At 45.2% G+C, this 27425-nt stretch overlaps 1 protein-coding gene and 1 non-coding gene across 5 annotated transcripts in view; both read right to left on the bottom strand.

The window, feature by feature from the left end:
- Glyr1 (glyoxylate reductase 1 homolog) overlaps positions 1 to 23722 on the bottom strand; it is a 33465-nt gene extending 9743 nt beyond the window's left edge. For 2 of the 4 annotated variants that reach the window (XM_047532765.1, XM_047532766.1), the window contains exons 1-9: positions 23629 to 23699; positions 22578 to 22614; positions 21526 to 21605; positions 10787 to 10925; positions 6013 to 6099; positions 5120 to 5176; positions 4241 to 4291; positions 4081 to 4154; positions 1101 to 1200 (exon numbers count right to left, since the gene is read on the bottom strand). In XM_047532765.1, the coding sequence (XP_047388721.1) occupies positions 1101 to 1200; positions 4081 to 4154; positions 4241 to 4291; positions 5120 to 5176; positions 6013 to 6099; positions 10787 to 10925; positions 21526 to 21605; positions 22578 to 22614; positions 23629 to 23666 (663 nt within the window). In that variant the 5' untranslated portion in view covers positions 23667 to 23699. Of the gene's footprint in view, positions 1 to 1100; positions 1201 to 4080; positions 4155 to 4240; positions 4292 to 5119; positions 5177 to 6012; positions 6100 to 10033; positions 10277 to 10786; positions 10926 to 21525; positions 21606 to 22577; positions 22615 to 23628 lie in introns of all 4 variants that reach the window. The other 2 variants (XM_047532763.1, XM_047532764.1) reach the window with 2 other exon arrangements.
- Positions 2681 to 2755, bottom strand: Trnat-ugu (transfer RNA threonine (anticodon UGU)). The gene has a single exon. It is a non-coding gene; the product is annotated as a tRNA-Thr (tRNA).
- Positions 23723 to 27425: the final 3703 nt, after the last annotated feature.

The raw sequence follows: 27425 nt of genomic DNA, 5'->3' as shown, positions 1-27425 counted from the left end.
AAAAGTGCTTTATTCTGTGAAGTTAATATTTTGCTTTGTCTAGAACATTTTTTTTGGTGCTGGGAATCAAACCCATGGCCTTGAACCCTAAGCTCCCACTGAGCTTCACCCGCAACTCCTAGGACGTTTGTTAGTTCAGAACCTTCAGTCGGCTCCACTGCCTCCTTGAGCAGTCGCGCCCACCTCAGCCCTCACTGCTGCTTAGCAGGGTTGGCAGTGACTGCTGCACACACCTAGGCATGCACACAAATGGGTGCCAACTACACCATGTGCTCAAGAGGCTGCACTATTTGAGTCTCTTCACTCTGTAAGAAATACAGGGCTTTAGTTTCCTGGAACTCAGAGACTATAGTTCTTCACCTCTTCTTGGGTGAGAACTTGATGGGACCCATGGCCTCTTTCCATTACAAAAGGTGCAAATTCACAGATTTAGAATTTCATTTCTGGGCATGTGTGGATCTCCTGAAGCCACCACCATAGTTCAGATCTTCTAAATTTATATGGTCCAATACAGCAGCCATTGGCCCCACAAGGGTATTTAAATTCAAATGACATAAAATTAAAAATTGAATTATGCTGTTGTACTAGCCACACTTTAAAGTGTTCTATGGCCATCTGTGGTCAGTGGCACCTACACTGGATAGCAGACACAGCATCTCAATCACTGCAGAATGTTCTGCTGCACAGCACTGCTCAAGAGGTCCACACAGCAGAATACAGAGGAGCCATTACAAAGAACAAAGGAGATCTGTCTACCTGCTCCACATGAATGACACGACACAGCACTCACTGACAGATGTTAACCCATACACATATACACCTGCATACGCATGGAATAGTGTCTACAAAAAACTAACATGAACTATCTCAGGTAACAGAAGGGAGCAGGGAAATTACCCTTTGTTTTATACCCATGAGTGTTTTTAAATTCTTAGTTTTTATAATAACATCCTCATTTGACCTATGTATATCCCACTCTGCTAGACTAAGTCTGGCTTCTACTTCGCTCCACACAATACTGAGTGCAGACGACAGGAGAGATGTCGTCTGCCCTGGAGTCACACCCACTCCAGGCCTGACAGCCCACCCCTGGTGCTTACTTTCTCTGCAGTCCGGTTCCAGACAGTCACCGTGTGACCCATTTTTAGCAAGTTGGAGACAATGCCACTTCCCATGAGGCCAAGGCCCAAAAATCCTATCCTGAAAGAGACAGGGACTGATCAGTTCAGGGTGGAATGGGAGGGACAGGGCAAGCATGTGTCCTTTCTGCAGCACCATGTTGGGGAATGGACCCTCAGGCTGCCAGAAACACCAACCAGTGTGTTGACAGGCCTGCTGTACCTATGGCTATTCTGCTGTAGTCTTGAAGTGTCCCTAAATGCCAGCTGACATTTCTAAACCCTTGGCTGCCACAGAAGAAAGTATATCCTGGACAGGTCAGGGAGAAGCCCTCCAACTGTGCTTTCCTGCTGCTTTGAAAAAGGCTCTGAGCCTACGACCCCATCACAGTGGAAAAGCAGTTATCTAACTTTAGCCTTCAAACAAATGCCTGTCCAACCACCTTGAGCCCTAGGCTTTCCGATGCCATTTCAGAGCATATCAGGATCCAAGACAAGTCACAGAGGCAATGTATCCAGAGCCAGGCAATTTCTTCAGGTCACGGGAAGCAGGATCATCCACATCTCCCCTTGCTGACTTCAGTTCTCCCCGGCTCTCAGCCTACCTACCTCTCTCTTCCTGCTGTCAGCAGAGGGGAGCCCTGTCCCGCTATTCCAAAGCCAAGACCTTGGCCTAAGCTTTAGAACCCACCTTTCCCACTGTACCAGTTCTTCCCATGCCTACTTCTCCCCTACATCCTTCTACCTGCAGTCCCTCATGACACTCTGACTGAAGCACATTCTGCCTCCTTCACCTCCTGCCTCATTCATCTCCTTCACCTTCACGGCTTGGGTGCTGGTTGCTGCTATTGCTGTTTCTACATGCTTTTGCAGACGACTTCCATCTTGCCCAATGTCTTTTCTGGTTCTCATACTTCATCTCTTCTTGTATGGGACATGCTCAAATTCATGACCCTCCCGCTTCAACCTCCTGAGTCCAGGGATCACAGGCATGTGCCACTGGCCCTAGGTCAATACCTCTTTATTTCAGATTCTTTCGCATTCTCATTTGGGTTTCTTCCTAGTTCTAGACATCCTCTGCAGCTTCTCAACTTTGACCCAGAGTTAGTCACCTTTCAATATTTTTGGTTTTCTGGAATCATACCTGCAGTCATCCTTCCAAACTGGCTTCCTTACTCAAAGGTCCCCAATCCCTCCTGGAATACCCACTGCTCACACCTCCTTGTCTCAGCCCACATCATTTGAATCAATGTTGAAAATGGAACCCCCAACCCCACCTTTTTTTTCTTCCCCCCAGACAAGGTCTGATTAAATTGCCAAGGTTGTTGCTTTGGACTTTTAATCCTGACTCAGTTTCCTGAGTCGCTGGGTTTGTAGGCATGTACCATCACACTCAGCAAGCTTTCCCATGGTGTGATGTGGACTGCATGGCAACACAATTCATTTTCTTTGCAGTAGGCTTCAAATGCCACATACTGGAAAAAGAGCTGACTAAGGGGGCAACCATGATCTTGAGTGAGCATGCTTAGACCTGTCCTGGCTGTTTTTTTTTTTTTTTTTTTTGGGGGGGTGCTGGGGATCGAACCCAGGGCCTTGTGCTTACAAGGCAAGCACTCTACCGACTGAGCTATCTCCCCAGCCCCGTCCTGGCTGTTTTTACAACTAACATTACTATCACTAATGAATGGATGATAGTTATCTCCCCCTTTGCAAGCACACAACAACACTCTCTCCCTACTCCACAAAGGGATTTCACTGCTAAAAATAACCTGGGAGAATTAGTAATTTCAACATCACGAAAAAATCATGAAGAAAAAAATGTGCTGTTTTTAGTCTGAGAAAGAACTGGGTGGAAGGAACAAACTGTAAATTCAAACTGTTATTTTGTGCAGGAGACACAAGTGGCTTACAGAGGAGGAGCAAAGGCAAGTCTTGGGGTAAGCTCAGGTTAGGGATGGTCTTGTTTCTGACCTAGGCTGGGCAGAAAAGAAGCCTGCAGGTACATAACAAGGACCACAGGCAATACCAGGGAGAGCTTGGAAGGCAGGACAACTTGCTTTATTTCAAATATCTTGATCCCTCTCCCACCACCCGACCCTCCCTTGATGGCTAATCTTGGGGCTTTCATCATGGGTCTGCTAAGCAGTGGTTTCCAAAAAGGGGTCCCCTTATGGCAACAGTGACAGCAGTAGCAGCGTATCTGCTACTTGCTAAAAATATGAATTCTCAAGGTTCCACCACAGATCTACTGACTGAGAAGCCCTGGGCTGGAGCAGACGCCAGCAACTGGTGTTTTACAAGCTGACTTCCAGGTGACTTTGAGGTACGGCCAAGTCTGAGAATCTCTGACTTTAAGACTCAACAGGGAGTTACAGAAACCAACCCCTGAGCTTATGTCCCAGGGAGACACTATGGATTTAATAAATGTAAGCTTTTTTTTTTTTTTTTTTCGGTGCTGGGGATTGAACCCAGGGCTTTGTGCTTGCAAGGCAAGCATTCTACCAACTGAGCTATATCCCCAGCCTGACACTATGGATTTAAATGACCACTTCTTTTTTTTTTTTGGGCGGGGGGCAGTAGGGAGGGTACCTGGGATTGAACTCAGGGGCACTCAACCACTGAGCCACATCCCCAGTACTATTTTGTGTTTTATTTAGAGACAGGGTGTTGCTGAGTTGCTTAGCTTGCCATTACTGAGGCTGGCTTTGAACTCTCGATCCTCCTGCCCAGCCTCCTGAGCAGCTGAGATTACAGGCATGCACCACCGTGCCCTGCATAAATGACCACTTCTCTCTCCCACCAGTCAAACTGCTCCCAAATCATTGTCAACAAAAATTGCAATATTCCCTCTTCCCACTTAATCCCAACAACGGTTGGGACACAGTATAAGAGTCCCCTTGGAGTCACCTCCCACTCCCCAGCAGACCCAAGTCCCAGGAGGCCTTCTCATGGAAGGTCTTACTTTTTGTCCGTGGGTGTGATGCTGCCATTCACGGCTGTGCTGTCTGCTGCCTGGATGGAGGTGGAACCAGTTTCCTAGGGACAGGAAGTACAAATCATCTAGTCAGCCAGCACACAGCAAGGCCTCATGCGAAAATCAAACATGTATGCAACCTACATACCTCTTCACATATTTTCAACTTCTTTGTGATTGCCTGGTAACAGACAGCTGGCTAATAGAGAAGGAGGAGAAAGATCATTTTTTTAAGTGGAAAGGGTAATAGGTCTTCATTACAATTTCCCTGAAAGGTTACGCCTACAGTGGGAAATTAACAGTAAATACTATTTGTTATGTAATTTTTGTTTTTTCAATACTGGGGATTGAACCCGAGGGCACTCTACCACTAAGCAACATCCCCAGTCCTTATTGCCAAGGATGGCCTGAAACTTGTGATTCTCTACCTAAGCCTCCTGAGTGGCTGGGATTACAAGTGTGCACCACCCTGGCTTGTTCGTTGTATAATTTCACTGAACTCCAAATGAGATGCTAGAAGTTAACACCTGTTACCTTATTCAATCCTCCATACAACTCTACCAGCTTCTGTATCTGGTCAGTACACTGAGAATCAGAGGATGTTGAGTCTTGTGTCCAGACTTATAGAGCTGGTCAGTGTGAATGGGCTTGAAACTCAGACCTGTCCAACTAAAAATCTATCAACTATCATCAGATCCTAGCAAGGTCCAGCCTAATCCATGGGACTGTTCCCCAGGCTACTTTGTGAGGGCTGACAGCTAGCAGTACCTGGCTTCTGACATGGCCTTTAAAGGTGATTCTGAATGTTTCTACCACAAAGTCAACTAAATTTGAAAAACTTTATTCTGGTTTATTTTTGATCTCAGTATCACATGACTTCCTCATGGACCTATATTGTGACTTTTTGCCAATTGCTCTGGGTTAGGCCAGAGCCTAACTTTCAGACTAATCAAGAAGTTCCAATAGAGTGTACTCCCCAGTAGGCTGGCCCCCAAGCAAGGGCTGGGCTCCTCACAGGGCCACTTACCTTCTCTGTTTGGCTCAGCAGGAAATGATGGAAATGAGGATCTGCATCTTTGACAGGCTGAAACCAGAAGAAAATCAATTTAAAGCAAGTTACCTTCCACCAAAGGATACTTGCTCCTGCCTGGACCTGGACTCTCCTCAGCTGCAGTGCCTCTGGTCTGATCCCTTTCATAGCTGTCTAGAAACTTCTCCCACTTTTGATGTAAGCCTTTCATAAGGAAAAGACTACTGTTCTACCCAGAGAAAAACCAGCTTCAAGCGGAAAAGGACATCTATTTCTGCCAGGCTGGTATACAAATTTTCCCAGTAACACTGCAGGAAAATATTAAACAAGCATACTAGTATTTCAGTGTTCAGTATTCATGAGGTATTCAGACAACCCAGCAGACTAGGCCACAGTGATTCCCAGGACTCTTCCAGTTTGGGAGCTTAGACCTCCCTGTGTCTGAGGCCAGACCCACAGGTAGATTCTGACAGAGGAACAGAGTAGCTACGACTGTAGACCTCCATAGCTGCTCACAAGAATCCCCTGAACAGGTGTAGCCACAGCAGTGGTACAATCCCAGACCACTAAACATCGAGACTTGTACTTGTGGATAAGAGAGACAGTGTTTATAAAATATTAAGTGAAAAAAAACTTGCAGAATGATCCCCCTTTGGTGGCAGAGGGACTAGACCAATGCCCAGAATCAGTTACTTCAAACCTAATGCTCACACCAAGGGCTAGGGTTTTACTTTTTACCTTACAGACTTCTGTACTGTTTTTCCATTAAACAAAGACAACAACAACAATTTAAACAAACAAACGACTCTCCAAAAAAGGGGAAAAGGAAAAGAGAACCTCAGTAGTGCCAGGAAAAGCTGCTCTGACCTGGCAGTGGGACAGCTCTTTACCTCGCTTGCAGTCGGCTGCCATTTAAATGCGGCCATCGGTCCAGCCATCATCCCCTTCACGGTACTAGACTCAGGGATGGTGAGGTCCTATAGAGGAAAAGACACAGCATCAGGACACTTTGCTTCCTTTTGGTCATATTCAGTCCTGAGCTAAACCACTGGTAAGCGCCACTAAGTTTAAGTTCAAGCCAATCCCCAGGCAAGATTCTGACAACTGTTCCTACAGAGAAACATGGCAAGTTCTTCCACGAGACACAATGTGAGCCTTTCTTCTCCACTCTTGAAATGATAAAATATGTTCTTGTGTCTATATTTCACAAGGATGGAGGTAATCAGAAAGCCTGATTATGGTCTGCAGTGTTGTCAACAAAGTTACAGGGAAAATTCCTTATGGCAAATAATGAATATTAAATGAACATTAAGAAACAGTAGTGACTTTTTTTTTTTAAGTTGGCAATGAACCTTTATTTATTTATTTATATGTGGTGCTGAGAATCAAATCCAGAGCTTTGCATGTGCTAGGCAAGCGTTCTGCCACTATGCCACAACCCCACTGGAACCCACCATATCTTTAAAATTAAAAAAAGATGCTGGTGACAACGCTGTCCAAATTTTATAGCTGCAACACAGTAAAGCTAGAACACATCCAGGGAGGTCACCCTGGAGCTACTCCTCTTCCACACATTCTTCCTGGCACCCACTCCTCCTGGGCAAGAGGTCACTGTTTCAGCTTTAAAAAACCCACTCAGCCTCTCCCTACAGCTCAGGTGGTACCTCATACCTCCTCTTCCCACCTGCTCCCTTTTCACCTCTATGGATTTTCTGACATGTTCCTTTGGATGCCAATGTGAATCCGGATTTGCCCCAGGAACTCTCCAGCTCCCCTGCCCACACTGCTTCTTCCACTGTTCTACCAGGCCAAGATCCCTGGAAGTCCTTCTTGGTTCTTCTCCCTCTGACCCACTGCTGCTTTACAACTGGCTATCTATCCTGCCCCTCACCATCCTCACTACTAACTCCCAAGCTCTGGCCACCACCACCAGTTACTTGACTGGTTACAAGATAAATTTTCCTGCTTCCACTCTGGGAAGCAACTGAGAAACTTAATTTTAAATTGTATTCAGTATAATTTACATTTAAAGGGTCACGCATGGCTAAGAACAGTGCAGCTCCAGGGAAGACAGAATGGGAGCAAGGTGAACACAGCTCTGGGTCCAGCATGAAGTACAATTCCCAAATTGTTGGTCTTTGCATGAGTTTGAAACTTTAGGGGAGTCACAGGCTTGACTGCACTACTTCTGTTGTGTTGGTCTGTGCCCAGAGCTGTAGCTGTCAACTCAGACTAGGAAAGAAGGGCCCTGGCAAGAGCATCGGAGCACACTGCCAGCAGGCTCACCAACAGAAGTCTAGACACTGCCCCAATCCAGCCTGGCCTGCTGGCACGTAATCAACGCCTCCTGGATCAAGGTCAGCCCTTCACATCGTTATCAACGGGGCAGGAGATGATGCCTGGAATGACTCACCTGTGGCTCTGCCCAGCTATCAGCTTGTGCTCTGCTCCGGTTCTGAGAGGAGCTTGCCAGTCAAATGACAATCACTATGGCAAAATACACACTCTTTTGAGGCTACAGGACAGATCAGGTTGGAAGACGGCATCAAAATTAAAGTGTCCGTGCATAGCTCTCCTGTGTGTCTGAAGATGCTGAGCTGAAATTACTGCCTGACCTCTACCTCTCCCCACGTTCCAACCTCTCCTCAGGACACACCTTTTCACCACAGGTTAGGCCAAGCACAAAAGCTATGCAGAAAGGATACTGGAAAGGGTCAACAACAGGGAGAACACTTGGACGGAAACAACTGTGTTATCACTCTCCGGATGATCAACTCAGCCCTGAGGGAAATGGCTTTGTACTGGGGCCTGCGAGAAGCCTTTACAAGCGAGCCTGGGCAGAGGCCTCTGGCTGCACTAAAGCCACCACCCAGCTCTCACTGCACAACCATCTTCCACCCTTGAAAAACCAACTACAAGGCCATGGTCAGATGCTCAGTATGCCACAGGTACTGCCTCAGGGCTCGGCCACTGACTCGCTGAATGTTCACAACAATGACCAGATGAGGAAACTGAGGCAAAGGGACTGGCCAAGGCCAAGCAGCTGCAGGAAGTCACAGGGTCACAAACTCAGGGCCTTAGTCCTAATCTCTCCCTAAACTTCCCCTCATCCAAAAAGAAGCTGGTTCTCTCTAAGGTGAGATGCCTGCCTTAGGGGCACTATGAATTTGGAAAACAGCCCAGATTCCTTTGGGATCCCTGGGAAGAGAATTCAAAAGCCACATGACAGCTACTGTGGGTCAGATCAGATCACACTCCCTGTGAAGTGTTCTGCACACTGCAGTTGGGAGCTTTCTCCACTTTCTGGCTCATGGTCATTGGGTACAGGGCTCACCAAACACTCGCTCTCCTACTGTTTTAGGCCATTTGATAGTGAGACAGACTGTCTCTAAACAGAGACTACACAGTGGCAGCCACAGTCAGAAAGATGTTCCTTCAGACCCACAAAGTGTGTTTTTTTATTTTTAAATACCTTTATTTTTTATTTATTTATTTTTATGTGGTGCTGAGGATTGAACCCAGTGCTTCGCACATGCTAGGCAGGTGCTCTTCACAGATCTACATCCCCAACCCCTTTTACTTTTTGTTTTGAGACAGGGTCTCCCTAAAGTTGATTAGGGCTTTGCTAAGTTGCTGATACTGGGCTGGAACTTGTGATCCTTCTGCCTCAGCCTCCCAAGGTACTCTCCCTGCATGCTCAACCATTTCTTCTCTGGCTTCCACTGTCTGCCTGGCCTTACTGGTGTCTGAATCTGCCAGCCACTCTGTAGTCTAGTATTTCATCATGGCCTGGTCACCCACTGTTCTTGCTGGTCATCTGGGTTCTGTTCCTTTTTTTCTGCTGCTGAGAGTTCTCCTGTGTGTTCTTCCCCACATAGACCACGCCCTTCATCTGGAAGTTCTCCCTGGGCTTTTGAGATTGGACCAAAGTCTGTCAGGAAGAATGTGGAAGATGCACCATTCCCACTTGATTTTTCCCTGCTGGAAACTTTGGTGCTGCCATCGCTGAACAAGCTCCTTCCTGCAGAGCAGCCTCTGCCTTTCTTTCTTACTTTCCCAAGGAGAGCTCATCCAGTCTTATGAATTCAACCACCTTCCTGCAGGTTTGCCTCCCAAGCCTACATCTCTAGTCCTGTCTAGATCACGCTGCAAATTCGTCACATTCAGAACAGAACCAGGGGTTGGGGTGTAGCTCAGTGGTACAGCACTTGTCTAGCATCTATGAGGTCCTGGGTTTGATGCCCAGCATAGCAAAAAACAAATTAGAAACCCCAACCCCACATAGAAACACCCTCTTTTCTCTCCTGGAGAGCCAGTTCCATCTCCTGACTCCTCTGTAAGGACTATTTTCTCAGGAGCGAAGTTGGAAATCACCTTCTTTTTCCTTTTCACATTCATCCTTTCCAGAACTGGCTGCCAAATTGTAGGGAGGCTTCCTCCCTTGAGCCTGGAGCCTACTCCATTCAGGATTTACTACTGACCCTCATGAATGTGTACCTGGCTTTGAACCTGTAATGCTTGGCGCATACTGCCACCTTGACTTCAAAGAGCTGCACAGGGCCCACGAGCTTAAGAAGACCACAGGCCCTCCACAATCTACTGAAGACCTGCCCCATCTCTGCTTGCCTCACTGTCCTCCAACTGTACCAAGACATCAACGCCATCACCTTTGGGGCACCTTCCTCCTTTGTCACTAGCCCTTCCCAGCCAGCCCATGTACACTGGCTCAGGTGGACTGCTCTCCTGACTCAGGCCTGTGAATTCACCTCTCATCTGGGCTGTGGGCTTCTTCAGGGCAGCAATCATGACAGGACTCCACACCACTGGGGAGCAGAAGCACGCTGCATGGTCCAGCCCTGCCTTACACACGAGGAGGTCACTAAGCCCAGAAGCTACAGTGGTAAGACAAACCTTCTCATCCTTTGGGGGCCGACCCCGTTTCCGGGGACTTTGCTCTTGGGCTCTTTTCAGAGGGGGTTTGGAGCCTCTCTCTGCAGAGCCTGAAGACACCCTCTTCTTTCCTTCTCCCACGTTCTTCTTCACCTTCCCTTCAGACAGGCTAAGTTTGCGCTTCTCGTCACCTGAGTTTGGCCTACTCCTCTCCTCACTGGAATTACGCCGACTCTTGTCATCAGCAGAGGTGTGGGATGATGTCTGAAAGTTTAATAATAATAATGATAGCCACACAACAGCTGCTGCTGCAACAACACAACAACAGTGCCACGCTCTGCTACAGGCACTTCTGTGAGTCATCCTCACAGACACCCTACGACATAGGTTATTTGGTCACCCCCACTTACATTGGGGGAAGTAAATTTAAAAAAAAAAAAAGTATCAAGTCACTTGTCCACAGTGCCAAAGCGAGGGGGTAGGGTTTACACTCAGGTAACACATCTGGAGGCTATGTCCCTACACTCTGTGCTGCACCTCAAGACTAAGCTACTCCTCCTGGTCCACGAAACTTCCCTGACAACAAACTATTCTGGAAGGTGAGCCGCAGGTACAGAGTTCCAAGCTGATGAGCCAAAGGTTGATATTTAAAAACTGAAGTACTGCTCTCTCCAGGTATCTCATAAGAGAGTTGTGGGACTGGATGACATTTAATCTGCTAGCAACTATGCCAAAAACAGGCCTAGCATTAAAGGGAAAATTACAGTCTCTCACCTGATCTTTCCCTTTGGCTCTCCTGAGGAACTCTTCAACGGCATCCACAGCTTGCTGGAATCGTTTACCCTTGTTGATCTTTATCATTTCCTCTTTATGAGCATGATATGGCTTTAGCTGTTCCACTTTGATCCAGGCACTAGCAGAAAACAGAGGAAGGGAATGTGATCCATATTGTGAATGCCAAAAACTACCAAAGATCTCACCAGAGCAGAATGGATGCAAACATCCATTTGGTATAACTGGAATTTCAGAGGCTGGACATTTAAAAAAAAAAAAAAAAAACTATTACTTTAGTTGTAGATGGACTATATTTATTTTTATGTGGTGCTGAGGATTGAACCAAGTACCTCACATGCCAGGCAAGAGCTCTACTACTGAGCTACAGCCCCAGCCCCAGCCCCATGGCTTGACACTTTTTAAAAACATGTAATTAACCATCCTGAACTCTTGAGGCTATAGTATATTTTCTTGAAACAAGTCAAGCAGAACCACAGCAGCCACCACCACAAATCAGAATCAGAACATACCTCACACGAAATTGTTGTTATACACCCTTGTTTCTACTCTCATTTATTAGCTTCAATGTTCAACCACACATACCCAGACACTTTGCTCAGGGCAGGAGAAAGCTGGAGATAGTCTCATTGTATGGCACAAAGACCACACATGCATCCCTGGTAATCAGTCCCTGGAAGCATCATAAACCATGGCGGCATGAGTGTGTAAGAAAACACTTGCTGCCGGTCAACAACTTGAGCCAAATTTATGTTCTGCCCATCAACCAAGAGTCAGGGATGCGGTCTGAGGTAAAGAAATCCAACATCTTCTAAAGTTGGTGACTCTTACAGATATTTGCAGTCACTGAGCCTATATTTGTACATAAATGATGATATCCATGGCCACTAAACCACACAAAACATATGGTTTTGGATGAGGGCAGCCGTCACAAAAGAAGGCCCTTACCAATGAGATTGTTCTTGAGAGTAAAGGTAGAACACACTCCTCTGATGTCTAATTTTTAATTTATTTTTTAAGTAGCTTAAGTATTTTATTTGCAACTAAGTTTGTTAACACTATATAACGAAAATGTACAAAGAATAATGTTGTAGTTTTTGGTTACACTTAAGTCAAAGACATTCATTAATAAGGAATCTTTGTATGTGAATATTCCAGAATTCTCTAAGTCATCTGATCAGAACAATTGTTTCTGAATATTACCTTACTTTGGAAGGTACTGGCATACATCTGAATTAAACTAAAAAATTTTCAAAATAAGCCATAATAAAAAAAAAATTCTGTATTCAAACTAAAACAATTTTAATAGAACTTTCCTTTCCAGAAACAACAATAAAGGAAATAAAGCATTTTGTAAAATGTGATCCTGAACAAGTCACAGTAAAAAATAAATGTATACTTAACTCCACCCCCTCAAAACAGAGGCTACTTTCTGCTCTGCAGCCTTGGAAACAAGGTGAAGAACAGTCTATAAATAACTTCAGGTAGGGGTTTGCCAAAACAAAGCTCAAGTAGTTGAACATGGACACCTCAGAAATTGGGGGAACCTGATCAAATAATCTGAACTGTATTTTTAATAACTGATACAAAGATGAAGTGGTTCCTCCCAAGTAGCAGTGCTGCTGGGGCCTGACCCAGTCCCTTGCTCACTTATGCTGTGCTCCTGAGCAAACCCTAATGCTTCTGCTTCAGGAGAGACTGTTTCCCTTTACAGGTTCCGTGTCCAGGGAGCTTTTTGATTGTATCAATGAGGTGAGTGCCAACTCCACGGGATATTTTAAGGTTTGGAGTCAAAGATTTTTTTTCTAACAGAACTAGGTAGAGTCCACGGCCTGTCTCCAGTTTGTTCTAATTCATCACCACACATTTGTAGATCTAGGATATATCATCATAATCACATCTAAAGTCCGTCCTAACTTATGATTGATATTCTGTGCTGGGAAACAGTCCCTGTATTTAATAATAATACCTATACATAAAATAATCCACTATTACAACTTATATGGTCACAAAACATTAATGATCTGTAGACCAAGCAAATGTTTTTAACCATAATTGTCATACATCAGATTCACAGCCAGAATCCCCAAGATCAAAAAAAAAAATCTGCATAACACAAATAACTTAAAATACACATACACACATAATATATATACACACTTACATACACTTCTTACAGAACTGTGCTTGGGGAAACTTTATTTGTTGAGTGCCACTGAAGGCATATTTTGCTTAACTGCTACTCCTGGTATTTTTGTTTGGAAAATCTATCACAGTAGGGCACAGCTATTTATTGGATGACTAGAAAAGAAAGATAAGCTTGTGGCACCCAGAAAGTTTTAGTCTTTCAAGTTGTATAAAATGGACCTGCAGAATCATTGAAGTGTCCTCAGGATCCAAAGTTTGGAGCTGAAATGTGATATCAAACCTGTTGCAAAAAGTATATAGCAGTCATCTCTTGAGGTCAAACCTGGTATCCAGATAATGCAAAAAAGCTTCAGGATACATAGCTTGTTGGTCTTGTCCCATACCGCTGCATAATCTGATCATGTGTAAATTTCACAATAGATTCCTATTGTTCTGCTAGTTTGGTATTGAGGATGTGATCATACTCCTCCTGAATTTTATCTTCACAGTCTTCTAAGAGCCTCTCACATATTATTCCAACTTGTTGAAGGGTAAAGGTGGGTCAGTCCTTCTTCATCCAAAGGAACCTGGAGAAGCAGGTGCTGTGAGTGCTGAGGAGTGAGGCTGGCTTTCCCAAGTACAAGCTTCACTTTGATTGAGAACAACTTCTAAATGTCTCCACTGCTGATAAGGACTATATTCTTGCTTTATGTTCTGAGAAAGTTGCTTCGGAGTTGGAAGGCGCTGCTTGCTGCTAGGTGGGGCGGGCAGCTGGAGAGGTGGTGGCAGAGTCTGCTTCTGAAGTGGTGGTGCCATGTTGCGGGGCCTGATGCCAGAATGGGGCTGGGCACAGGGGTGCAGCACCGCCTGGAACTCCGTGGGTTGCTTCAGCATTGCCCCGCGCCATGCTGCGGAGGGGCCAGGGACCAGGGGAGTCAAGCCAGCTCCAATTTTTAATTTCTACCATCAACATGTAACATATCAAACTGAAAAAAGCAGCCAGTCATTAATTCTGGAATACCTGGCCTACTACACTAACCTGAGTGAGTTTGCAACAGCTGGTTTCTGTGGTTTCCCTAAATGACATTCAGCTTAAAGAATTCAAGTATAAAAGAGAGTATTACAGGTTTGGCAGTGGATCAGTTAATTAACATACGTTTTATCCTGCAATGCTCATCAGTTTCACAGTGTAACCTTCAGAAAAAGTAGGTCAGGCTAAGGATGTGGAAACTGGGCTATCTCACTAACTTAACATTCTTCCTTAGAGAAGGCTAGAGGATATTTACTAATACTGAAAGTACAAACCTCTGTATACAGAAATAATGCCACAACTCCCTGCAGCCACCTGTACTTTGGATGTTGTGTAAAAGCTGTGATGATGGGTCAGAACACACCTGACAGTCCTGGGCCACCAGCCTACGAATGCAAGGCAGCAAATGAGAGTGAGGCAAGTCCTCTACAGCTAATCTAAACAACTCACAGGGACACAGAGCTGTGGCCACAGTCATAAAGTAGATGCTTCCTAGGGACCAACTCAGCTTAAGGTCTGCAATTTGACACAAGAAAGACAGTGAGTCCAATCCCTGGGAGAACACAGGAAAGGAGAGCTTACCTCTTATTTCCTGGCAAGTGTGCCACTGAACTGACTCCCCTGCCTCTCCCTGCATTTACAGTGACTGTAAGGACAGACCGGAGCAATTAGATGCAGTCAGTTAAGCTGCTACATTAACTGAGTGGCTGGGAGACAACACGAACTTGTGTGAGGAAGAAATGTCGGAGCCAGCACTGAGGACCTGCCTCACCCTCCTAGGAGGTGCAGGTCAGAAGACCAGACCTGTGCAAGTTTCCAGGAGACCAACAAGGTGGTTTGTGTGGAGTGGGACGACAGGTTCCAAGAAGCTTTAATCCCACCCACTCCTTCCTGCTACTGCCATCGCTACCTCCCACCCAGCCTCGCTCAATCTCTGATTCAGAGAAAATGCAAAGGCAAGGACGTCTGTGGAGGAAGCACCAATAAATCAACAACCCCCCCCTCTATTTTTTCTGTTGAAGTATTTTAAATGAATTACTGATTTTTGCCACAAGGAACAGTACACTCAAAATTCCATTTACCCTCAAGATAGGAATTTAAGATACTACAATGAAATTTTCCTCTCTACAACCATCTTTGAAACTATAAAATGATTTTCTAAACAGTACAAATAAGACTTTTAAAAAAAAGGCTTTAAGAGGATAAAGGTAAGAAACGTTAGCATACTTGGGGAAATTGACCTATTGTTGAATAGGCATCTGGGGCATCAGAAAGTCAAGCAAACACCAGCTCATCTACTCCTAGGATTAGCTCTTTAAGTTTTTTTTTTTTTTGGCGGTACTGGGGATCGAACTCAAGGCCTTGTGCTTGCAAGGCAAGTACTCTACCAGCTGAGCTATCTCCCCAGCCCTAGGATTACCTCTTAAGTGAACCCAACTTAAGTTACTTTGGTACTTTTTATCTAAAGGTTATACCACAGCCCTCCTTCTTTTTAAAGTGGGTGTGCTTTCCAGCTAGAACTTCAGCAGAGCACCCCTCTGATTTGAAGGCAATCGGCTGGCCCTGGCATGCAACTGATGCTCAATAAAGAATCACTGGTGCCTTCCTGGCATATTGCAGGGTGGTCTACCCATTAGTGGGTTAAAAAGGTGCTAGAAGGTTCACTTGGTAAGGCTTTAGCATTTGTTTTGTTGTTGGTTTTTAAATGATTCCTTGACCCCCTTCTCACCAGCTTGGGCATGGGACCAAGGGCTTGGTTCATGCTTCTCATGTGCTCTATGACTGAGTTACACTCCCAGACCTAAATGACTATTCTGTTTTCTTTCTTATAATAAGCTGTAACTTGTGATTTTTTTCATATCCTCCTCCCAAGGCCTGGATAGAGCTGTACCTTTTCAGTCTAATTTGCTGTGGGCTGGGAAATCAGAAAAAACAAGCTCACCAGGTTGTCTGAAGTGCGAGGTTTTGCTTTTATGTAGAAGGGAGTTAATTACACTTTGCTTGTGGTAGTAAACAACTAAAAAAAAGTAACTAGCAATTGAGAGGCCATTACAGAGAAGGAAAAGGAAGACCCCTTAAAATATTTGGCTAAGTGGAAAAAGTGAGAAAAGTAGTGTGTGTAGCTTGCAAAAACGAATACACATAACTTCTAGATTCCTCACCAACCTTTCTGGAGGGACATGACACAGGAAACATGTCTACCTGAACAGCTGAGGGATGGGGATGAATGGAACTGCTTTCCTGTTTACTGCTTAAATTTTTGTTTTTGGAACAATAAATCTGTATTATATATGAAAAACAAGTCAGGGGCTAGGGATGTAGCTCAGTGCTAGAGTGTTTGCATAGCATACACGAGACCCTCGGTTCAATCCCCAGCAAACAAAACAAACAAAAACCCATCAAATTTATACTAAAGGCTCCTGTGTAGAACATGGGCTATTCTAGCTGTCCAGATGTCCCCCATGATTTGGAGACTTGCACTGGAGGGGAGCTCCCTCCTCGCTGATGTACCTGCACATAATGGATCCCAGAGCAGCTTACTCACTCTGGTATCCCAATATGCTTCCTAAAAAGTCTCTTCACCTGAGAATTCAGAACTACCACTAAGACACTCAATTACCCTACTACAACTGAATTTAAAAACCAGCATTTCAAACACTCTGATCTGCTTTCCCCTTAAATGAAAATCATGTACATAGATGTTGTATTAAAGATGTCCATCTATGACCAATCTCAAAGACCCTCACCTGTGACTTAACCTTCATCTAGACATGATGACCTGTACTGAAGTCTTGAAGCTGGCTAGAGGGGTGTGGGGGTGGCATGGACAAGGGGAGAGAGAGAAAATGAATATGGGCACAAAATCCAAAGGAAAGAACAAGGACAGGATCAGAAGATATGGGTTCCCTTCTTCATATGGATTTGTAAGTAGTACTCAGTAAGCAATTTCTTTTATGTCTTTTTTTTTTGTCAAATAATGGAAAGACTAGGGATTATTGTGGTGTTATAGGACCAAGTCTAAGCTATTCAGAAATACAGGCATCAAAAAATACACACAGAAAATGAAGAATTTCTCAGTTAATTTCAAGCAAATATTATCTTAAGGGCATCAACAAAGACTTGCAGATAAGATAGAACTTAGAACTTGTTTCAAAAACCTGAAAACATTCCCAAATGCTGGATGAGGATTTTAGGCTGTGTTGCCTACATTCATAAATGACTGGACCATCTTTTTGGGCCAGTTTGTACAATGCCATCACATGACACCTGCTTATCCATGGAAGTCCCCAGTAGGCCAGGAACTGCTCCTGCTGCTGCTGAGAGAGAAGCAGCTAACTGATGCTGTCTAGGGGAGCATTTGTGCTGTGGCATGGGGATACTGCTGTCTCAGTCTGGAACAGTGGCCCTCACTGTCCCTTTGCCTCAACTCTCTAACCATTACATGGGGCTAGCTGTAGGGAAAGTAGGCCAGTTGGTGCCAGGTGAAAAGAAAAAGGGATGTTTGCATGGTCCCAAATGCTAGGTTTCTCAGCATTAACACAGATGTTTCTAGAAGAGTTATTTGTATATTGACTCAAATATATCACACTTGGCCAGGCCTGTCCCACCTTAGATGTGGCTTGATGTACAAAGCTCTTCAAGCTGGAATCCTGCCTGGACATCTTATCACTAAAACCTACAGCCCCCTGGCCTCTCAGTTTCCTTATCTGGTGGGGTGGGGAGAAGAACCAGGATAAATCCATACATTTTCTGAAAGGGCAGCAGTGAAGATTGCTATGGAAACTCTGAGGTAGTTTGCAAGCTACCCACTCTTTGTCCACAGTATTTTTGAATTGGTTTGTTTCTGGTGGCTTCTAAGGACCTGCAAACTAAACTAACTCTCTCTCTGTTATGTGATCCATTGCCATTGATGAAACCTTTTAAATCCTGAGCTGTCTATTCTCTGATGGGTGACCATCACTGACCAGACTGTTCAAGGTGGACTCTCACACATTTGATGCTTGACATTTGGTTGTGGTGACATGGTGGAACTAGCAATGCTATGATAAAGTTATTTTTCCCCTTTGTATTTACGTGAAAATGGTTCTTTAAATGATTGTGGGAAATTGTTTTGGCTATATGGCTTGGTGAGTGAACCCAGCCATCTTAGTAAGTTCTGTCCTCACCAGAGAAGTATGATCAGGCAGGTCTGGCTCTCTCTTCCCACACAATTGTGAGAGGTTTTCGTAGAAAAAGGGAGAAAGAAAAATTGGGATTCTAAAAGGATTAGAATCACCCTATATATTGTAAGAGGCTAACCATTTTATTCTTTGACAAACGTCCTGGCCAGAAGAATTCTAGTCACATATTTTTTCCCCATAAGTAGTGTGTTGATTTTGAAACTGAGTATCTCTGATGGAATATTATATTCCTCAGTAATACAGGAATAGCCCAACTGAGTCAGGAACAGTCTCCAACTGGGTGAGGGTGGAGGAACCAATGGAGCCCCTGCTGCAGGATGGACCACACTCGTCACCTCCTGCATTAAGTTTAAGGGCAGTCCAGCCTCTACTATAGCTACTTAGAGCTTTGTCCTTCACACATCTGTTCTCTTTCCTAAAAATCCACTTTTACTACCTGTATTACCTTGAAGTAACTCTCTGCACTTGTCCTGAGCATAGTCACACAACATTCCACATGCAATGTCAACTCCTAAAGGCCATCCACTGGTTCAAACGTTCTGATCGTGCTGTTTTCAGTCTCTGCTCTCCCATATGAAGAGTCCTACTCTTTTGTCTGCTAGGTCCCTTTGTCTGGATCTTGACTATTTCTATCAGACCCCCATGGAAGCACAAACTGAACAGCACACCATATTCCTGGCAAGGCATAGCCGTTTTTCCATAAAGGTGGAACGATGCATTATTTCATGTTCAAAGCCTTTTTGGTCAAAAAAGCATACCTGGATAACTTCTTATGGAATTTCCCACTTAGCTTCCTTTCTTTCCAAACATACTGTACACATACTTGCTTGCTCTCAGGAGCATAATCTCTCACATTTGCTTACATCCACTTGCCTGCTTCTTCTTACCAGCATTTTTTCCTGTCCTGTAACAGATCTATATCCTGACTTGATGTGTGCTGAACACCTGCTATCTGCCAAACCACACCAAACACAATGGCTTAGGAAGGTAAATCAGCTTGCCCAACCACAGAGTAGGTGACACCAGGGTCTGAATGTATTTTAGGCTGAACAAATCCTGAGTTCTTTCCTCAAAGCAATATGTTGCCACCAGCCAATCTGAAGATCTTACTTTCTGATAGTACGAAGATACTAAATAAAATCTACCTTATCACTGATCATTAAGGAAGCACTCCTCTTTTAGAGAAGTGTTCTAAATCCTTACCCTTTGTTTATCCAAGTTAACTGTCTTCCTATTAAAAGTCCCACAGTGTCTTAATTTTTAAATATATGTTTTTTGGGCAGGGTGCTAGGGACTGAACCCAGGACCTCATGAATGTTAAGCACATACTCTACCTCTGAGCTACACCCACAGCCCTTTTTAATTTTTCTGAGACAGGGTCTTGCTAAGTGGCTGAGACTAGCCTTAACTTGCAATCCTCCTGCAAGTCTCCCAAGTCACTGGCATCATGCTCAGCCTTAACTAGCTTTTTATGTAGAGATCCATCAAGGGAATTTAAAAGGCTTAAGGATCTTACACCTAGCAGCTGCCTATATCCACTTGCTTATGAACCAAAGAGCCATAGTCATGGAGTTAGAAATCATATCATAACTATCACCAATAGCAGGTTATGTCTGTGTTCAGTATGCACATCCTTTGTTATTGGCTGCACCTGTGTGCCTGGCTGAGCACTCAAGTTCACTCAACTCCAATTTTCTGGGTCTCATTTTTTATACAGAGATCGTAGTTTATTCATCTAGCCTTTCAGCAATAAAAAAAATTATCGGGGCTGGGGAGATAGCTCAGTTGGTAGAGTGCTTGCCTCGCAAGCACAAGGCCCTGGGTTCGATCCCCAGCACCACAAAAAAAAAAAAAAAAAAAAAAAAAAAAAAAATGATCAAACAATGGCTTTCAGGCCTTCTATAATCTGGCAGAGTTCCTATTTTGTTTCAAACGTGTAATTCTTCATTGGGTCAACTAAATTTGGTCAAACATATTGCCTCAGTTACTCCCGAGCTCCAGTTATCCTAGGCACGGAGCTTCTTCCTTCCCATGCCAGTCATCTTGGCAGTATCCCCACTGCCTAAACTGCCCTTATTGTTTCTGCCCACCCAAACTCTATTTGTCCTGCAGAACTGGATTTGTGGCTTGTTACTTCCATCAGTCTTCCTGGACCTCACTGTTCTCTACTGACCTCTTCTTCTTTCAGAAGCCTTTCATAATTACCTGCATCACTCATTCTGCACATAATCTCATCTGAACTATTTAAGTCTTGTCACAACCAAGCACCTGAAAGGCAAGAACCACAACATTCACTTTCCTAGGAGTTCCTTCAGTCTCACCAGGACACTCTTCATTAGGGAATTAGAACAGTCCCTCTTTTACAGGCTGTACTCTCACAGCTCAAGGCTAGTAACTCCTTGAAATACTGCCACCGGAAGGCTGGTAAATTGGTTTGTGATAGAGAACTGGGGGCGGAGTATATCTGTATCATGAAGGTCAACATACTAGGCAAATGTGAAACCCGGAAGAGCACTGATGTATAAACTCCTGAATGAGGAAAACATTGTTTATAAGGGATTTTCACCTGAACATTATATATTGCCTTCTAAGAATAACTATTTTAACCATCAGTGTTAGATTTATCAGAAAAGGCATAGACTTTTTTTTTTCAAACCCAAAGTTACATTTTCCTGTAAGAATCATAAATAGAAATACAACTACTTATAGAAATCAAGCTATCTAACTATCTAACTATCTAACCTGTAATTGATACAGGTAATCAACTTGATGTACTGATGACAAAACTAAAAAAAATGCTGGAAATTCAAGTTACCACACATTCTACCCCTCAGGGTGACTTCTTATATGACCTTAAGCCAAAGAATCTACAATTAATGGTCCTGGATCCCTTTACTTGAGCACACATCTGGTAATAAAGCTTTACTGATACAGTGTCAGAGCAACTTACTTTTGCAAGAGAACAGAATTGAACAAGTACATAAGATAAATGGAATTTTAGCTTTCACTGTAGACCTCATGAATGAACCTTAATGATACATGGCCACTGAAAGAGAACCAAACATGGCTGTTATAAAAGAAACTGCTACTGGAGTTGGAAAAGAAGATGTGAGAAACTATCATAACATAACCTCATAAGTAGAAGTTCTTACTTCTGATCATGAAGCCTAGTTCTTACCTGACTGACCTTGCTATTGGCCCCAGGACAATTTCTGTGAGATGAGAACAGCACATTTTATTTAGGCATGAAGCCAGCATGATGTGCCATTCTTATGCACTACAAGAAGCCTGAACTGAGGATCCTCAGAATATTCTTTTGGCAGCTCAGTCTCAGGGAAATGCCCAGACAAAGACAACATGAATACTTGATGAATACCACTCACTGATCTTCTGTTCCAAAAAACTTCACAAAGAAGCATTTCTTTCCACGTGGTTTCTTCAAATCCTTGGGTGGATTAACAATCTAGAGGATAAAGGGAAAAGAAGACTTGATGGCAATATGGCAGCCCACTGGAAAAGTAAATTTCTACAGTTCTTTAACAAGAGGGGGGAAGAATAAGAATATATATATATATATATATATATATATATACACACATGAATATATTAAAAGGCCTAGAACTTAGCTCATGTCTAGCACTTTCCAGTTAAGATATGTGGAAATGTACAAATATTCTGGAAGTTCCCTGTAGCTAACATGTAGCAGTGCTCAGTAGATACAATATCCCTTTTACTGCAATGGTTCTGTTAATACGAGCAGTTCAAACTAAGATCAACATCATTTCCCCTCAATGTGACAATATCATTACTGAAGAAAGGTAGAGGTCATTCTTCAAAATACTTTTGGTGCACAAAGAGTTGAAACATGAAATGGTGAAAATAATGGACAACTGAGGCACAGAAAACACCATATTGCAGTCTAAAGACATTTCCTGGATTCCAAGCAAGAATATAAAAACAGAACACTTGGAAAGCTATGACGGATCACCTCATGCAAAATGTGGAATGCCAACTTCTGCAAAGATGCACTGGAGCAGCACATATGGTAACAAGGGAAGAAGATTTAAACTTAGTCGGGACAAAAATACTTTGGCTTTTCACTAACCTACATTTAGACTTCTCTCTTCCTGGAGAATTTATTCTCTTCTTTTGTTAGGTTTCAGCATAAAGCTAAATTCAAATTAGAATTGATTCCCAGGGTTAACAACAAATTTCATAAACTAACTCTGATTCAAGAAATAAGCAATGATTGCAGATTAAATGATTTGGTTTATACTGTATTCTTTTTTTTTAATAACTGATACTACAGAATATGAGTGTTATCTGAATGGGCCCAGTTTAACTCAGTGTTAGAAACTGAGGGAAATGCATCTTACATTTCCCACCTCCTCAAACCCAAATTTAGATATCATCCTTTAAAGAGCAAAACACTCACCTTTCCCGGCCAAGGAGGATACCGGCCGAGTTTCCCCCTAGAGAAAACACAGAGAGTCAGAACTTGCTCTGGAAAAGCCAGTCCCTCTCCTTCAAGTCACTCAACATGCAATTTATGCTCCTAAATCTGTTGGCATCCTCAAGTGCCAGACAAAAGCCAGAAAACCAGAGTTCTCAATCTGGCTTCCTCAGCTGGGCCGGAGACCCTCAACCATGGAATGAAACACTGTGCATGTGTGTGTGTGAGGTCTGTGCCTTCTTTGGCTGACAAGGAATGCGAAACAACCAGACCGTCAACAGTCACTTGTTTGGAGCCTGCCAGTGACCGGGGTGGGGGGCAGTTTCCTCTGTAAACACAGACATCCCCTAAATAAGTCTGGTTTAATTCACTAGGCACACAGCCCGGCTTTGACAGGCGCTAATGGAAGCCTGCCTCTGGGTCCAGACACAAACTACGCAGCTCGAGGGAGGCGACCACGGTCAGTCTTGGTTCAGGCGGTTGTCGGGGACGCAGAAGCAGACCACGAGAGGCACCGGTCACTGCCAAGCCATCGGTTGTAAAGGAGAAGTCCCCTGTCCGTTTCCTCACTGGGCAGCGCCAGCAACCGGTTTCGACACCCCGGCCGAGTCGCCCGCACTGGAAGGTCCCGTCGCGACGCGGGCGTTGACCCGCCTGTCCCGGCGAGTTGGCCCCGCGGGTCCCCCGGCTCTCCCGTCTCCGGGGAGCCCCAGCAAGACTCCGGGGACCCAGCGTCCTCGGGAGCTGCGCAGCGCCCAGGACTACCTCCGCCGGCCGCCCGGCTCCGAGCGCGGCCCTCCCCGGGGCGGCCTCGGGGCTCAGAGCCTGCCCACCGCGGCCACCCTCGGCCTCTGTCCCTCGGGGCCGGGCTGCCCCTTCCGCCCAGCGTCGCTCGCAGCACCGGCACTCCGTCTTCCCCTCGCTCGGCCGCCTGGAATGCGCAGAAAGGCAGCTCCGAGGCTGGTCGCGAACCCCGCGCCCTGGGAGGCGGCCCCGCGGCGCATCTCGCCTGGCCCCGGCCGCCCGGACTCACCACACCAAGTCGCCGAGCCGCAGACTCACAGCCGCCATCTTACCACCCAACCACCGCCGCCGCACGGGCCGCCGGGAACTTCAGGTCGCCGCGGCGCCACCCATTGGAGTCGGCCAGACCACGTGACGGGGCCGGCTGTCATCGGCCACGCCGCTGCTCTGACGTCACCGCGCCTGCCCACGCTCATTGGCTGGGGGGGCGACACGTGACTCGGGTGCCGCGGTCTCCCCGCGCCGGAGCCCCGAGTCTCCCGGCTCCTTCCCCCTCCCTCGGGCTCGTGACAACGAAGCGTCCGCGGTTTGAGGCGGCGGCGGCGGCGACGGTGCGGCCGGCCGAGCGCGGGAGGAAGCCGGCTTCGCGGCTCGCCCCGCCCCCGGGCGCTGGACTCAGCTCCCCGCCCCCTCGGCGCTTCCGTTACGGCCGTTAGTCGGGCGCGGGCCCCGGGCCATCCCCGAGCCCGCGGCGCTGCCGGCCCCGTCGCTGCGCCCGCGAGCCGCTCTGACGGACCTTGGCGCGGCCTGGAAGCCGGCCTGCTCCGAGCCCGGGGCCCCGCGCCCGGCGGGCTCCGCTGACCGCAGCCCAGGAGGCCCCGGCGTCCGCGCTCCCCAGCCGCCGCCGCGGGTATCCGCGGAGTGCTCCTGTGGACGGCCGGCTCCCGGAGCAGCGTCGGAGCGGCGAGTCCGCGCCGCCTTCCTGCGGGGCGCCCTGTGGCCGCCCCTCGTCGTCCCGCGAGTTGCTTCTGGGACGCGGAGTTGGCATTCCTCCGCGTCCTCCTGGCCGGCGCGCGGCGCCGCTGACGAGGCCCCGGGGCGGGGAGCCGGCCATGGGCCGCGGCACGGGCCGGCCGGCCGCCCGCAGGCAGGGCTCGGGAGCCGGCCGCTAGCCGCGCGGCAGCCCGGAGTCCGGGCAGGCATGAGGACCGCCGCGGGGGAACGTCCGCGGCCCGCGTCGGCTCTGGGGACAAAGGTGCGTGCAGTTGCCGGGCTGGGCTCCCGAGTTAGCTCGGCGTAGTTTGACACTTTGCAAGAAGTTGTGACAGCAGGAAGACGGATGCCAGCGTAGGGGGACCGCCCAGACTTCCGTGGACAGGTAGCAGCGTGGCTTTGTACAACAGGTCCCTCTCCCGGGCTCAGACTCCCCGGAGCCCGGGTCCAGGTTGGCTAACTTAAAGCCGCACTTTTCTTGAGTCAGATGCCTGCTCGTAAAGGTGGCGGGTCTACCCGCCACTCCCGTGGGCATTGTGCAGCGCAGAGGCTCGGAGGGTGAGGGTGTTTGGGCTTGCGGGGTTGTCCCGGAAGCGGATTTTTCTTTGGAGACCAGTTTCTCTGAAGTACCGTGAATTAATTGCAGGGACTGTCATTCAGTGTGTGCGTTCTTTTAAAGACAAACTGGTTGTTTAAAGTGTATTTAAGAGTAAAATCCAGCATGGGTTCCTGCTTTAGAAATTTGAACTTTTGAGGAATTGAGTAGAGGAATGATTTAATGAATCAATTTCACAATTGAACTGCATGCATTTTCATTCCTTTGCAAAGGACATTGCAAAGGATATATTGTCTGATACCTGGAAGTTCTAGCCAATGCAATAAGACATGAAACAAAGATCGATGCAGTTTTTCAGAAGAAGAAAGACAATTCTCATTTCTGTGGATGACAGGACTGCTATTTTGAAGAAAAAAAAACCACTAAATTCAGTAAAGGGACTAATTACAAAATTAGCATACACAAGTTAGTCTTTCTGTTTTATCAGTAACTGGTTGAAACTACAATGGTTAAAAGGATATATTTACAATAACAAAATATATATGCAGTTCCTGGGAATAACTTGAGATACAAAAGGGGCTAGCATTTTTTCACATGCTCAATTGAAATATTTTAAGAGGAATGATTTTGTATATAGAGTACTAGGAATAATTTTCAACTCATTAAAGTTGAATATTTTAAAACAGCTATTTAAAAAATTTTTTTAAAGTTGTCGATGGACATTTATTATTTATTTATTTATATGTGATGCTGAGAATCGAACCCAGTGCCTTAAACATGCTAGGCAACTGAGCTACAACCCCAGCCTCAAATTTAGCTATTTTTAAGACTGTAAGTTCTACTTACAAATGTTGGTTTGTTTTACTTATAAATCTACGAATGTTTATGTAAAAACAAAAATACTGATTTCTTAGTAAGGGTCAATTAAGGCACCAGTTTAACATTAAATTCCCTTAAGCAATTAACTATTTTTACCAGGTTAATTAAATTTCCTTAATTTTTTTTTTTTTTTTTTTTTTTTTTTTTTTTTTTTTTTTTTTTTTTTTTTTTGTGGTACTGGGGCTTGAACCCAAGGGCACTGTACCTGTGAGGTATGTCCTTAGTCCTTTTTATTTTTTATTTTGAGACAGGGTCTTGCTAAGTTCCCTATGCTGGCCTTGAATTTGTCATCCTCTAGCCTTAGCCTCATGAGTTGCCGGGATTACAGTCATGTGCCCAGGTTCCCTTAAAAGTTATAAATAGCATTTAATATTTTTTATTCTTTCAAGTATTTCAAATTTCTAAAGAGATGAACTTGTAAATCTGATAGTATAATCTTTCCAAGAACTTAACATTTGTTAAGTCTAATAAACATGGAAACGTAAGTCATGTTCTTTAAAACATGTAAATACTTTAGAAGTTAATTTTGTTAAACAGTTCAAATTAGGATTGTAAGTCTAATGTGTCATTCTTTAATATATCTGACACTTGGCAGGTGCAATAGTGCATGACTGTAATCCCAGTGATTTAGGAGACTGAGGCCAGGACAGTTGCAAGTTTGGAACCTTAGCAAGATCCTCTCTCAAAGAGTTGGGAATGTAGCTCAGTGGTAAAGCACTTCTGGGTTGGATCCCCAGTACTGGGGGGCAGGAAATTATCTATCTACCTACCTATCTATCTGATTCTCTTAAATGTTTCAAATGACTTAGAACAAATGATAGCTTTTATGATGATTATAAAACTTAACCCCAAATCTAACTTGTGTTAGTGTACTATAGGTTGATTTACTTCATCCTCTAGTTCTATTTATTTTCTTCTTTCTTTTCTTTTTATTTTCTTTGCAGGGCTGGTGATCAAACCCAGGGCCTTGTGCATGCTAGGCAAGCACTATAACACTGAGCTACATTCCAGCCCTGTCCTCCAGTATAGTCCTGCTTTTATACTGTCTTATGCTTGCACAGGTGCTTTTGCAACTAAGAGGAGCAGTTTTGCCATCTAGGTGGATTAAAGTTGCAGTCTCTAAAACTTGGACTGAGATGAAGTTATATTTTTAAATTACCAGTTGTACAGGGACATTAGGATCTGTTTGCCACCTCCAAGATGACATTTCTTTGTTTCATTTTTCTTTCTTTCTTTTTTTTTTTTTTTTTTACTGGGGATTGAACCCAGGGGCGCTTAACCACTGAGCCATATCCCTAACCATTTTAATTTTTTATTTTGAGACATGGTCTAAGTTGCTTAGGGCCTCAGTAAATTGCCGAGGCTAGCTTTGAACTCATGATCCTCCTGCCTCAGCCTCCTGAGCCACTGGGATTACAGGTGTGTACCCTGCCACCTGGGTAAGGATGGCCTTTCTTCATCCCATTGAACATCCTGCTGATTCTCTTACAGTGGGACTGTGCCTGCTCTCTCAGTGGGAGACCTATAAGGTGGGATTTATTTTCACAGCCCAGTGCATTACACATATCCCAAAAGCTGTGAAGGTTTTTTTTTTTTTTGGCGGGGGGGCTCTCTTTGAGTATCTTTGTACACATTAGTAAGTGGTCTGCATGCTGGCT

The sequence above is a fragment of the Sciurus carolinensis genome, chromosome 18 (assembly GCF_902686445.1).
Source record: "Sciurus carolinensis chromosome 18, mSciCar1.2, whole genome shotgun sequence".
NCBI lineage: Eukaryota > Metazoa > Chordata > Mammalia > Rodentia > Sciuridae > Sciurus > Sciurus carolinensis.
This window is presented reverse-complemented; position numbering and strand designations above follow the sequence as displayed.